At 40.3% G+C, this 14,352-nt stretch overlaps 1 protein-coding gene across 3 annotated transcripts in view; it reads left to right on the top strand.

Moving 5' to 3' along the window:
* PPP2R3A (protein phosphatase 2 regulatory subunit B''alpha) overlaps positions 1-14,352 on the top strand; it is a 211,865-nt gene that overhangs the window by 89,974 nt on the left and 107,539 nt on the right. For all 3 annotated transcript variants that reach the window (XM_060638723.3, XM_060638724.3, XM_060638727.3), the window contains one exon: positions 455-557. In XM_060638723.3, coding sequence (XP_060494706.1) covers positions 455-557 — 103 coding nt within the window. The remainder of the gene's footprint in view (positions 1-454; positions 558-14,352) is intronic.

Here is a 14,352-nt window from a genome sequence, read left to right as displayed (position 1 = left end):
AATATGCCATTTTGTTATTGAGCTTTTCTTGAGGTGTCCCTTTGACAAAATCAAGAGCATGGAGGGGCTCCTGGGTGGCTTAGTTGGTTAAGCATCTGACTTTTTGATTTTGGCTCAGATCATGATCTCACAGTTCATGAGTTCGAGCCCAGCATTGGGCTCTGTGCTAACAGTACAGAGCCTGCTTGGGATTCTCTCTCTCCCTCTCTCTCTGGCCCTCCCTTCTGCTTGCTCTCTCTCTCTCATTCTCTCTCAAATAAGTAAGTAAATAAATAAATAAATAAACTTTAAAAACTTAAAAGAATGTAGAAAAATTCCCTTTCTTAATCTTTGAAAAGAGAGAACTTGATTCTAGATCTAAATGGCCTTCAGTTCAGGCTGAAATTAGCAACTGTTGATATTGTAGACATTGTTCACAGTAGCCAGACTTCCTAAGCAGTTGTCTCTTTTGTAGGTTGCTGAATAACCATCATGATGATGCCTCTAAGTTTATCTGTCTCCTGGCAAAACCCAGCTGCAACTCTCTAGAACAGGAGGATTTTATCCCTTTACTTCAGGTAATTTTCATTTCCTTCTAAAAATGGATTTTATTTTTAGAGTTTCAGAGGTTTTAAATATTTTTCAGCTGTAAGATATGTCAATTGAGATATACAAATCTAGAAGTCAGATTTGTAGAAGAGTGGCTTTCAAGCTCATTTTAGCAATAAAATCCTCTTGTTAAATGAAAATTAACACAGAACCCATAGTTTTAATAAAACAGATAAAACAGGGCAACTCCCACTGAAGCAGAGAAAGGGGTGCCACTCACCCTCCCCCTTGTCTAACCACAGGAAACATTGAAACACCTTCTGAAACCAGACATTTGGCCTACTTGGCCTAATTGACCTATGCCCAACAGAAAGGGCCCACTTGAGGAGTATTTACATCTAGGCCTTCCAATAAGAATCAGTTACATGCCAATATTGGATCTTTTTTTACTATAGCATTCTTCATAGCCTGATACGTTGCTTATTAATATTCTTAATTTCATGTCTAAATATTTGGCTTTCCTAAGCAGATTGCAAATTCCTTGAAGCTAAGGTCTGTCTTTTCATGTCTGTTGAATGCTTATCATTGTTTTAGTTGTTCCAGTAAATCTTTGTTGACCTGTTCATGAGGATGCCTAAAGAAGGACAGAAAAATACATTAACATAGTTTGTTTTGTTTTGTTTTTTCAGTTGTATTCATGGCTGCCATCATTTTTTGGTAAATTTTTTGTTGAAATATAATATATACACAAAAAACATACAGATCAAAAGTGCACCCAACAATCATGTTTCACATATGAATGAAATTGTATAATGTTTGTCTTTCTGTGATTGACTTATTTCACTTAGCATTATACCCTCTAGGTCCATTCATGTTGCAAATGGCAAGGTTTCAATTCTTTTTTATGGCTGCATAATATTTCATCGTGTGTGTGTGTGTGTGTATGTGTGTGTGTGTGTGTGTGTGTGTGTGTGTGTATACACACATACATATAAATATATACCACCTGTTCTTTATCCATTCATCAGTCAGGGGTCACTTGAGTTGCTTCCATAGTTTGGCTATTGTAAATAATGCAGCAATAAGCATAGGGATGCATGTATCTTTTCATATTAGTGTTTTCATATTCTTTGGGTAAATACCCAATAGTAGAATTACTAGATCATATGGTAATTCTATTTTTAATTTTTTGAAGAACCTCCATACTGTTTTCCATAGTGGCTGCACAAAGTTGCGTTCCCACCAACAGTACACATGAGGGTTCCCTTTTCTCTACATCCTCACCAACACTTCTTATTTATTTTTTTGATTTTAACTGTTCTTACAGGTGTGAGGTAATATCTCACTGTGGTTTTCATTTGTATTTCCCTGACGATTGATGATGTTGAACATCTTTTCATGTGTCTGTTAGCCATCTATATGTCTCTTTAGATAAATGTCTGTTCAAAAACATTAAGTTTTTTTTTAATTTTTTAAATTTACATCCAAATTAGTTAGCATATGTGCAACAATGATTTCAAGAGTAGATTCCTTAATGCCCCTTACCCATTTACCCCATCCCCCCTCCCACAACCCCTTCCATAACCCTCAGTTTGCTCTCCATATTTAAGAGTCTCTTATGTTTTGTCTCCCTCCCTGTTTTAATATTATTTTCGCTTCCCTTCCCTTATGTTCATCTGTTCTATGTCTTAAAGTCCTCACACGAGTGAAATCATATGATATTTGTCTTTCTCTGATGGACTAATTTCACTTAGCATAGTACCCTCGAGTTCCATCCACGTAGTTGCACATGGCAAGATTTCATTCTTTTTGATTTCCGAGTAATCCTCCATTGTATATATATACCACATCTTCTTTATTCATTCATCCATTGATGGACATTTGGGCTCTCTCCATACTTTGTTGTTGATAGTGCTGCTATAAACATTGGGGTGCTTGTGCCCCTTCAAAACAGCATACCTGTATCCCTTGGATAAATGCCTAGTAGTGCAATTGCTGGCTAGTAGGGTAGTTCTGTTTTTAATTTTTTGAGGAACCTCCATACTGTTTTCCAGAGTGGCTGCACCAGCTTGCATTCCCACCAACAATGCAAAAGAGATCCTCTTTCTCCGCATCCTCGCCAACATCTGTTGTTGCCTGAGTTGTTAATGTTAGCCATTCTGACAGGTGTGAGGTGGTATCTCATTGTGGTTTTGATTTGTATTTCCCTGATGATGAGTGATGTTGAGCATTTTTTCATGTGTCGGTTGGCCATCTGGATGTCTTCCTTGGAGAAGTGTCTATTCATGTCTTTTGCCCATTTCTTCACTGGATTATTTGTTTTTTTGGGTGTTGACACTGATGAGTTCTTTATAGATTTTGGATACTAAACCTTTATCTGATATGTCGTTTGCAAATATCTTCTCCCATTCCATCAGTTGCCTTTTAGTTTTGCTGATTGTTTCCTTTGCTATGCAGAAGGTTTTTATTTTGATGGGGTCCCAGTAGTTCATTTTTGCTTTTGTTTCCCTTGCCTCTGGAGACGTGTTGAGTAAGAAGTTGCTGCAGCCAAGATCAAAGAAGTTTTTGCCTGCTTTCTCCTCTAGGATTTTGATGGCTTTCTGTCTTAACATTTAGGTCTTTCATCCATTTTGAGTTTGTTTTTGTGTCTGGTGTAAGAAAGCGGTCCAGGTTCTTCTGCATGTTGCTATCCACTTTTCCCAGCACCACTTGCTGAAGAGACTGTCTTTATTCCATTGGATATTCTTTCCTGCTTTGTCAAAGATTAGTTGGCCATACGTTTGTGGGTCCATTTTTGGGTTCTCTATTCTGTTCCATTAATCTGAGTGTCTGTGTGCCAGTAAAAAACATTAGGTTTTAATAACAGTTCTCTATCCACCCCTTGATCCATTCTTGACCCTGCTCTGACTCCTACAAACTACATATTTTGTGTCCTCTTCCCTGACTAGCTTATGGTTGGGTCTGGTCAGTGGATCCTACTGCCAGGAATGGGCATTTCTTCCCTACTTTGTTTCAGCACAGCAACCATATCTATATGCTACAGTTTTTGCTGAGTGGCCTCTTCTCCACAGTTCTATTGCCTACCTCGCTCCTATAACTCTTTTCCTTGCCTTGTCCCTCTGGCTGTAGGGATTGTAAGGGTATCCTTTTGTTGCTTGTTCCTGGTGCCTCACCGTTCCCTTGTGTGTTCCCTTAACCTGCCCATGACTTTACACGTAGTCCCTTCATGAAAGATTCACATGGGTGAAGTCTTTTTCCTGTGGGGACCCTATCCTGAGTTTTACCAGAAGTTTTAATAAAACCTCTGCCAGGAGTTTAAATTAAATCCATATCAAGAGAATTACAAATAATAATAAAACTGTAATTATGCATTAGTGGACATTTATACTTCCTTTGCTTATTAAGAGAGATTTTATTTTTCTTTAACAAATGGACTTGTGGAATCTTCAGGTAAAGATGACAGACTGAATAGATACATTCTCCTTCCATTCTGTCCCAAACTTCTCTGAAGTTAAAGTCTAGGAGTTTAAAAGAATAAACATATGAAAATAAATGGAATAGTAAAGAAGAATGCAGGAGAAAAAAATTACTGTCAAGAGGTTTCCATATTTCTTTTTTTTTTTTTTTTTAATTTTTTTTTTTAACGTTTTTATTTATTTTTGAGACAGAGAGAGACAGAGCATGAATGGGGGAGGGTCAGAGAGAGGGAGACACAGAATCTGAAACAGGCTCCGGGCTCTGAGCTGTCAGCACAGGGGCCCGATGCGGGGCTCGAACTCACGGACCGCGAGATCGTGACCTGAGCCGATCGGGCGCTCAACCGACTGAGCCACCCAGGCGCCCTGAGGTTTCCATATTTCTTAAGGTAGAAGGCAGAAGGGGCACCAGTCGGTTAAGTGTCTGACTTTGGCTCGGGTCATGATCTCACGGTTCGTGAGTTTGAGCCCCATGTCAGGCTCTGTGCTGACAGCTTGAGCCTGGAGCCTGTTTCAGATTCTGTGTCTCCCTCTCTCTTTGCCTCTCCCCTGCTTGTGTTGTGTGTGTGTCTCTCTCAAATATAAATAAAAACATTAAAAAAAAAAAAAAAAAAAAGAAGGCAGAAGCAAGCTACGGAAACCACAGCCCAGAATGAGGGGCTATGTATGGGCTGCAGTGGAGAAGTGAGCTGCTCTCCTTTATTCTCTCAGCAGGATCCCAAAGTAGCTATAAACTCAGGGTTGGCAGATCTGACGGGAACTATTTAGAAATGGGGATTCATTGAAGGGTGGTATATAGAACAATGGACCAGTTGATTCTATTTGGTTCCCAAAAGTAAAGTGCAGCCTGGCATTTTATTCACAAGCATAAACAAAATAACAAACAAGAAAGCATGCTAAGACAAATTCCAATAGACAAGTATTCTAGATAGTACCTGGCCAGCACTCCTCTGTCAAGGTCATCAAAAACAAGGAAAATTTGTAAAATTGCCACAGCCAAAGGAGCCTAAGGAGATATGACAACTAAGTGTAATAGGAGATCCTGGGTAGGATCCTGGGACAGAAAAAACATATTAGACAAAAACTAAATGTGAATAAAGTAGGGTCTCTCATAATAGTAATATAATATCAACATTATTATAATTGCTTATTATAATAAATGCTAATGTAATGCAACATATATGGGAACTCTCATACTGTCTTCCAGATTTTTCTTTAAAACTGTTCTAAAAAATAAAGTCTTTTTAAACAATTACTATATTCAGAGAGATTATCTAAAATAAGAATAGAATATTATGAAAACAGAATGCTAACCACTGGAAAGAGCTGTTAGAATTTTAAAATGTACCAAAATTTAAAATTTCATCATAAGGCCTAGAAGCTAAAGTTTAGGATATCTCGCAAGGGGGCGGGGGGGGCGGGCAGGGGAGACGGAGGGACGCGACATAAAGACAAGAATTTCAACAACTAACTGGAGTCTGGAGAAGAAAAAAGGACAAAATGGAGAGAAGGAACTCATCACAGAAATAATATAGAATGGAGGGGCACCTGGATGGCTCAGCCGTTTGGGCATCCGACTTCGGCTCAGGTCATGATCTCGCCGTTCCTGAGTTTGAGCCCCGTGTTGGGCTCTGTGCTAACAGCTCAGAGCCTGGAGCCTATTTCAGATTCTCTGTCTCCCTCTCTCTCTCTCTGCCTCTCCTCCACTCGTGTTCCTTCTCTCTCAAAAATAAATAAACATTAAAAAAAAATTAAAAGAAATAATAGAGAATGGAGAGAATTGGAGAGACTGGGGTGATGAGTCCAAAGAGCTGGAACCCAGTAGGATTCCTTGGGATCCCTGTTTCCCTCTTTGGGAGAAACACAACATGCTTGTGTAACTAGCATCTAATCAAAAATAGAAATTGACACTCCCACCCCAGCTTCTCTTGCTCCCTCCATTCTTGCCCACAGAATTAAAGAAATTATATAGAATACAAGCCTTTTGCTTGAAAAAAGCCAAGTACAATGAATAAAAAAAAAGAAACAGACATAAACATATCATCTTGAAATTTTAGAAAAACTGATGAAAACAAGATACTAAAACCTTTCAGAGAGAAAAACGAGGTTCTTTAACAGGAACAAAAATTGAGGTGCTGTTAGATTCTCCTTGGCAACTCTAGGGAAATGGATTTGAAATTAGATTTCCAATATCTGCCAAGCTATCAGTCAGATATGAGGTTTAGAATAAAGACATTTAAAATTTCAGAAAGGGTGGCTTAGTTGGTTAAGTGGTTAAGTGTCTGACTTTGGCTCAGGTCATGGTCTCAAGTTTCATGAGTTTGAGCCCCACATCAGGCTCTGCATTGACAGCGCAGATCTCTCTCTCGAAAATAAACAAACATGGAAAAAAAAAAAAACAGCAGAAAGTTTGTCTGCTGTCTTCTTAGAGTTACTTGAATATATATACTATGTCAAATTAAGTAAACCAAGAAAGAGGAATATATGATCCACGAAATAGTGGATTCAATCCAAAGAAGCAGTGAAGGGAAGACCTTAGATGGCAACTGAAGAGCAGCCAGTCCAGAATAGAAAAGGTGATGGGGTTTCTCTGGGAAGTTCTCAATAAAGGGGAATAGGGAGGGGAGGAGCTACTCCATGCAGTACTATTATATTTGAGAACAGAAACTAGAGGGTATACTGACAGCACAGCATTCTGTATGAACAAGTTAAAGAAAAGGAATTCAAAACTCCCAAGAAAACTGAAAAAAACTATATAAGACAGTCATGTTTTAAGCTTGAAACAAACTGAAATATGGCACGATTATAAACAACTGATGGAGAGTAAGAAAAGAAAATCCATTTAACTTCATTTCTCCTTTGCCCAAGAGACATGATGTTGGACCACTAAGAAAGTAGGAAATTTCTCCTGGAATGGAAGCAGTGGCAGGCTACATTTTCTTGCCCTCCTGCCTAGCTGGCCCAAATGTGGGTGGGTGCCAGTTCTGACACTCTGCATCTTCCTTCTTAGCACCATTTGCCCCATTCTAGCATTAACCCTTGCAGACTTTCCCCAGCAGGCCCCCTCCAGAGTAGCTCCCACCCTGCCACATCCAGTAGGCACCCTAGTCTAGGAATGGCACTTGCCTCCAAAGCCGTTCCCATCCCATCATACATAGTGGGCAGCCTCAGCCAGGACCTGCACCCTCAAAAACTACTCCTACCCGGGGGAGTTGGGGACAGCCCTCCTCACAGAAGTTGTGGCCTAGCCACAAAGGGAGGGAACATGCAGGCCACACACAGTCACCCCTGGAGATCTGGTTCTAGTGACCAGGGAAGACTGTGTTTCTGGGCCCCACAGGATGCCTTCTACATAAGGCCACTCCTTCATGACCAGGAGATGTAGCTGATTTACCTAAAACATAGAAACAAGGAGAGTCAGACAATACATAGAAACAAGAAGAGTCAGACAAAATGAGGAGACAGGAATGTGTTTCAAATAAAAGAACAAGACAGAAAACAACCTCAGAAAAAGAACTTTACAAAATGGAGATAAGCAGTCTAGCTAATAGGGAGTGCAAATAATGGTCATAAAGATGCTCACTAGAACTATAGAGAAGAATGAATGAACACAGTGAAAACTTCAACAAAGAGAAAATGTTAAAGGGAACCAATCAGGACTGAAGAACAATAATTGAAATGAAAAAATACACTAGAGGGAATCAACGGCAGTTAGAGGATGCAAAAGAATGGATCAATGATCTAGAAAGCAGAGTAGTGGAAATTATCCAAGCTGAACAGCAGAGTGAAAATTTTTAATATGAGAATAGTTTAAGGGACCTCTTAGACAACATCAGGCTTAGCAACATTTGCATTAGAGGGATCCTAGAAGGAGAAGAGAGAAAAAGCAGAAAACATATTTGAAGAAATAATAACTGAAAATTTTTTTACCTGAGGAAGAAAACAGACATCTGGGTCCAGGAACCTTAGAGAGCCCCAAACAAGATGAACCCAAAGAGGTCCACATAAGTCACGTAATAATTGAAATGTGAAAAGTTAGAAAGAGGGGCGCCTGAGTGGCTCAGTCGTTAAGCGTCCGACTTCGGCTCAGGTCACGATCTCGCGGTATGTGAGTTCGAGCCCCGCCTCGGGCTCTGTGCTGACTGCTCAGAGCCTGGAGCCTGTTTCAGATTCTGTGTCTCCCTCTCTCTCTGACCCTCCCCCGTTCATGCTCTGTCTCTCTCTGTCTAAAAAATAAATAAATGTTAAAAAAAAATTTTTTTTTAAAAGAAAAGTTAGAAAGAATCTTAAAAAGCAGCAAGAGAAAAGCAGCTAGCTACCCACAAAGGAACGCCCATAAACGTATGAGCTAACTTTACGGCAAAAATTTTTCAGGCCAGAAGGGGGTGGAATGATATATTTAAAGTGCTAAAAGGAAAAGGAAAAATGAAAAACCCACAACCAAGAGTACTCTACCTAACAAGGTTATATTTCAGAATTGAAAGAGAAAGTTTCTCAGACAAAAATTAAAGAAGTTTAACTTCTTTAAGTTTTTTTAAACTTTTTTGAAGTGAACCAGCCTTACAAGAATTGCTAAAAGAACTTCTTTAAGCAGAAAAAAAGGCCATAACTAGAAGTAAGAAAATTATGAAAAAAAAACCCAAAACCCTCACCAGTAAAAGCAAACATACAGTAAAGGTAGTGGCTCAACCACTTATAAAGCTAGTATGAAAGTTAAAAGACAAATAGTAAAATCGACTATATGTACAATAGTTAAGGGATGCACAAAATAAAAAGTTGTAAAATATAACATCAAATACATAAAACATCAGGGGATGTGCAGAGGATTAAAAATATGGTGCTTTTAGAATATATTAGGACTTAAGCGACCATTAACTTAGAATAGAAAGTCATCCAACCACCAAAAAACTACCAGAAAACAATGAACAAAATGCCAGTAAGTACATACCTGTCAATAATTAATTTTTTTTAATTGTTAATGTTTATTTATTTTTGAGAGAAAGAGGGACAGAACGTGAGTGGGGGAAGGGCAGAGAGAGAGGGAGACACAGAATCAGAAGCAGGCTCCAGGCTCCGAGCTGTTAGCACAGAGCCCAACACAGCCCTCAAACTCACAAATCGTGAGATCATGACTTGAGTCGAAGTCAGACACTCAACTGACTGAGCCACCCAGGTGCCCCCATAATTACTTTAAATGTAGATAGACTAAATGTTCCAATAAAAAAACACGGAGTGACTGAATGGATTAAAAAACAAGACCTACCGGACACAGACCGGAAGATGGCGGCTTAGGAGGACGCTGGGCTCACCGCGCATCCTGCTGATCACTTAGATTCCACCTACACCTGCCTAACTAACCCATAAAACCACCAGAAGACTAGCAGAACGGAGTCTCCGGAGCCAAGCGCAGACAAGAGGCCCATGGAAGAGGGTAGGAAGGGCGGAGAGGCGGTGCACGCTCCACGGACTGGCCGGAGGGAGCTGGGGCGGAGGGTGGCCCGCCGGCCAAGCAGAGACCCTGAGTCTGGCTCACAAAAGCGGAGGGGCCGGACGAAGTGTGTTCTGACAGCAAGCGGGACTTGCTTAGCATCTGGGAGGTCATAAGTTAACAGCTCTGCTCAGAAAGCGGGAAGCCTGGAGGACAAAGGGAGGGAGAGTTGCTGAGCCCCGGGACGACAGAGCTCAGTTTGGCAGGGAACAAAGGCGCTCGCCAGCACCATCTCTCTCGCCCATCCCCCAGCCAAAATCCCAAAGGGAACCAGTCCCTGTCAGGGAACTTGCTTGCTCCGCACAAACACCCAACGCGGTGCTTCTACGGAGCCACCCCTCCAGCAGCGGGTCTGACTCCCTCCTGCTGCCACAGGGCCCCTCTTGAAGTGGATCACCTAAGGAGAAGCGAGCTAAGCTTGCCCCTCCTGCCCCCGTGCACCTTGCCTACCCACCCCAGCTAATACGCCAGATCCCCAGCTCCACAAGCCTGGCAGTGTGCAAGTAGCCCAGACGGCCACGCCACCCCACAGTGAATCCCACCCCTAGGAGAGGGGAAGAGAAGGCACACACCAGTCTGACTGTGGCCCCAGCGGTGGGCTGGGGGCAGACGTCAGGTCTGACTGCGACTCCGCCCACCAGCTCCAGTTATACACCACAGCACAGGGGAAGTGCCCTGCAGGTCCTCACCACTCCAGGGACTATCCAAAATGACCAAACAGAAGAATTCCCCTCAGAAGAATCTCCAGGAAATAACAACAGCTAATGAACTGATGAAAAAGGATTTAAATAATATAACAGAAAGTGAATTTAGAATAATAGTCATAAAATTAATCACTGGGCTTGAAAACAGTATAGAGGACAGCAGAGAATCTCTTGCTAAAGAGATCAAGGGACTAAGGAACAGTCAGGAGGAGCTGAAAAATGCTTTAAACGAAATGCAAAACAAAATGGAAATGACGGCTCGGATTGAAGAGGCAGAGGAGAGAATAGGTGAACTAGAAGATAAAGTTATGGAAAAAAGAGGAAGCTGAGAAAAAGATAAAAAAATCCAGGAGTATGAGGGGAAAATTAGAGAACTAAGTGACACACTAAAAAGAAATAATATATGCATAATTGGTATGCCAGAGGAGGAAGAGAGAGGGAAAGGTGCTGAAGGTGTACTTGAAGAAATAATAGCTGAGAACTTCCCTGAACTGGGGAAGGAAAAAGGCATTGAAATCCAAGAGGCACAGAGAACTCCCTTCAGACGTAACTTGAATCGATCTTCTGCACGACATATCATGGTCAAACTGGCAAAATACAAGGATAAAGAGAAAATTCTGAAAGCAGCAAGGGATAAACGTGCCCTAACTTATAAAGGGAGACCTATAAGACTCTTGACTGATCTCTCTTTTGAAACTTGGCAGGCCAGAAAGGATTGGCACGAGATCTTCAATGTATTGAACAGAAAAAAATATGCAGCCAAGAATCCTTTATCCAGCAAGTCTGTCATTTAGAATAGAAGGAGAGATAAAGGTCTTCCCAAACAAACAAAAACTGAAGGAATTTGTCACCACTAAACCAGCCCTACAAGAGATCCTAAGGGGGATCCTGTGAGACAAAGTACCAGAGACATCGCTACAAGCATAAAACATACAGACATCACAATGACTCTAAACCTGTATCTTTCTATAATAACACTGAATGTAAATGGATTAAATGTGCCAACCAAAAGACATAGGGTATCAGAATGGATAAAAAAACAAGACCCATCTATTTGCTGTCTACAGGAGACTCATTTTAGATCTGAGGACACCTTTAGATTGAGAGTGAGGGGATGGAGAACTATTTATCATGCTCCTGGAAGCCAAAAGAAAGCTGGAGTAGCCATACTTATATCAGACAAACTAGACTTTAAATTAAAGGCTGTAACAAGAGATGAAGAAGGGCATTATATAATAATTACAGGGTCTATCCATCAGGAAGAGCTAACAATTATAAATGTCTATGCACCAAATACCGGAGCCCCCAAATATATAAAACAATTACTCACAAACATAAGCAACCTTATTGATAAGAATGCGGTCATTGCAGGGGACTTTAACACCCCACTTACAGAAATGGATAGATCATCTAGACACACGGTCAATAAAGAAACAAGGGCCCTGAATGACACATTGGATCAGATGGACTTGACAGATATATTTAGAACTCTGCATCCCAAAGCAACAGAATATACTTTCTTCTTGAGTGCACATGGAACATTCTCCAAGATAGATCATATACTGGGTCACAAAACAGCCCTTCATAAGTATACAAGAATTGAAATTATACCATGCATACTTTCAGACCACAATGCCCTGAAGCTTGAAATCAACCACAGGAAAAAGTCTGGAAAACCTCCAAAAGCATGGAGGTTAAAGAACACCCTACTAACGAATGAGTGGGTCAACCAGGCAATTAGAGAAGAAATTAAAAAATATATGGAAACAAACGAAAATGAAAATACAACAATCCAAACGCTCTGGGACGCAGCGAAGGCAGTCCTGAGAGGAAAATACATTGCAATCCAGGCCTATCTCAAGAAACAAGAAAAATCCCAAATACAAAATCTAACAGCACACCTAAAGGAAATAGAAGCAGAACAGCAAAGGCAGCCTAAACCCAGCAGAAGAAGAGAAATAATAAAGATCAGAGCAGAAATAAACAATATAGAATCTAAAAAAACGGTAGAGCAGATCAACGAAACCAAGAGTTGGTTTTTTGAAAAAATAAACAAAATTGACAAACCTCTAGCCAGGCTTCTCAAAAAGAAAAGGGAGATGACCCAAATAGATAAAATCATGAATGAAAATGGAATGATTACAACCAATCCCTCAGAGATACAAAAATTATCAGGGAATACTATGAAAAATTATATGCCAACAAATTGGACAACCTGGAAGAAATGGACAAATTCCTAAACACCCACACTCTTCCCAAACTCAATCAGGAGGAAATAGAAAGCTTGAACAGACCCATAAAGCGAAGAAATTGAATCGGTTATCAAAAATCTCCCAACAAATAAGAGTCCAGGACCAGATGGCTTCCCAGGGGAGTTCTGCCAGACGTTTAAAGCAGAGATAATACCTATCCTTCTCAAGCTATTCCAAGAAATAGAAAGGGAAGGAAAACTTCCAGACTCATTCTATGAAGCCAGTATTACTTTGATTCCTAAACCAGACAGAGACCCAGTAAAAAAAGAGAACTACAGGCCAATATCCCTGATGAATATGGATGCAAAAATTCTCAATAAGATACTAGCAAATCGAATTCAACAGCATATAAAAAGAATTATTCACCATGATCAAGTGGGATTCATTCCTGGGATGCAGGGCTGGTTCAACATTCGCAAATCAATCAACGTGATACATCACATTAATAAAAGAAAAGATAAGAACCATATGATCCTGTCAATCGATGCAGAAAAGGCCTTTGACAAAATTCAGCATTCTTTCTTAATAAAAACCCTTGAGAAAGTCGGGATAGAAGGAACATACTTAAACATCATAAACGCCATTTATGAAAAGCCCACAGCTAACATCATCCTCAACGGGGAAAAACTGAGAGCTTTTTCCCTGAGATCAGGAACATGACAGGGATGCCCACTCTCACCGCTGTTGTTTAACATAGTGTTGGAAGTTCTAGCATCAGCAATCAGACAACAAAAGGAAATCAAAGGCATCCAAATTGGCAAAGATGAAGTCAAGCTTTCGCTTTTTGCAGATGACATGATATTATACATGGAAAATCCGATAGACTCCACCAAAAGTCTGCTAGAACTGATACATGAATTCAGCAAAGTTGCAGGATACAAAATCAAGGTACAGAAATCAGTTGCATTCTTATACACTAACAGTGGAGCAACAGAAAGACAAATAAAGAAACTGATCCCATTTACAATTGCACCAAGAAGCATAAAATACCTAGGAATAAATCTAACCAAAGATGTAAAAGATCTGTATGCTGAAAACTATAGAAAGCTTATGAAGGTAATTGAAGAAGATATAAAGAAATGGAAAGACATTCCCTGTTCATGGATTGGAAGAATAAATATTGTCAAAATGTCAATACTACCCAAAGCTATCTACACATTCAGTGCAATCCCAATCAAAATTGCATCAGCATTCTTCTTGAAGCTAGAACAAGCGATTCTAAAATTCATATGGAAACAAAAGGCCCCGAATAGCCAAAGTAATATTGAAGAAGAAGACCAAAGCAGGAGGCATCACAATCCCAGACTTTAGCCTCTACTACAAAGCTGTTATCATCAAGACAGCATGGTATTGGCACAAAAACAGACACATAGACCAATGGAATAGAATAGAAACCCCAGAACTAGACCCACAAACGTATGGCCAACTCATCTTTGACAAAGCAGGAAAGAACATCCAATGGAAAAAAGACAGTCTCTTTAACAAATGGTGCTGGGAGAACTGGACAGCAACATGCAGAAGGTTGAAACTAGACCACTTTCTGACACCATTCACAAAAATAAACTCAAAATGGATAAAGGACCTGAATGTGAGACAGGAAACCATCAAAACCCTAGAGGAGAAAGCAGGAAAAGACCTCTCTGACCTCAGCCGTAGCAATCTCTTACTCGACATATCCCCAAAGGCAAGGGAATTAAAAGCAAAAGTGAATTACTGGGACCTTATGAAGATAAAAAGCTTCTGCACAGCAAAGGAAACAACCAACACAACTAAAAGGCAACCAACGGAATGGGAAAAGATATTTGCAAATGACATATCGGACAAAGGGCTAGTATCCAAAATCTATAAAGAGCTCACCAAACTCCACACCCGAAAAACAAATAACCCACTGAAGAAATGGGCAG

The sequence above is a fragment of the Panthera onca genome, chromosome C2 (genome assembly GCF_046562875.1).
Source record: "Panthera onca isolate mPanOnc1 chromosome C2, mPanOnc1 haplotype 2, whole genome shotgun sequence".
In the NCBI taxonomy this organism is placed as follows: domain Eukaryota; kingdom Metazoa; phylum Chordata; class Mammalia; order Carnivora; family Felidae; genus Panthera; species Panthera onca.
The sequence above is the reverse complement of the archived record's forward strand: the minus strand, read 5'-3'. Positions and strand labels throughout refer to the sequence as shown.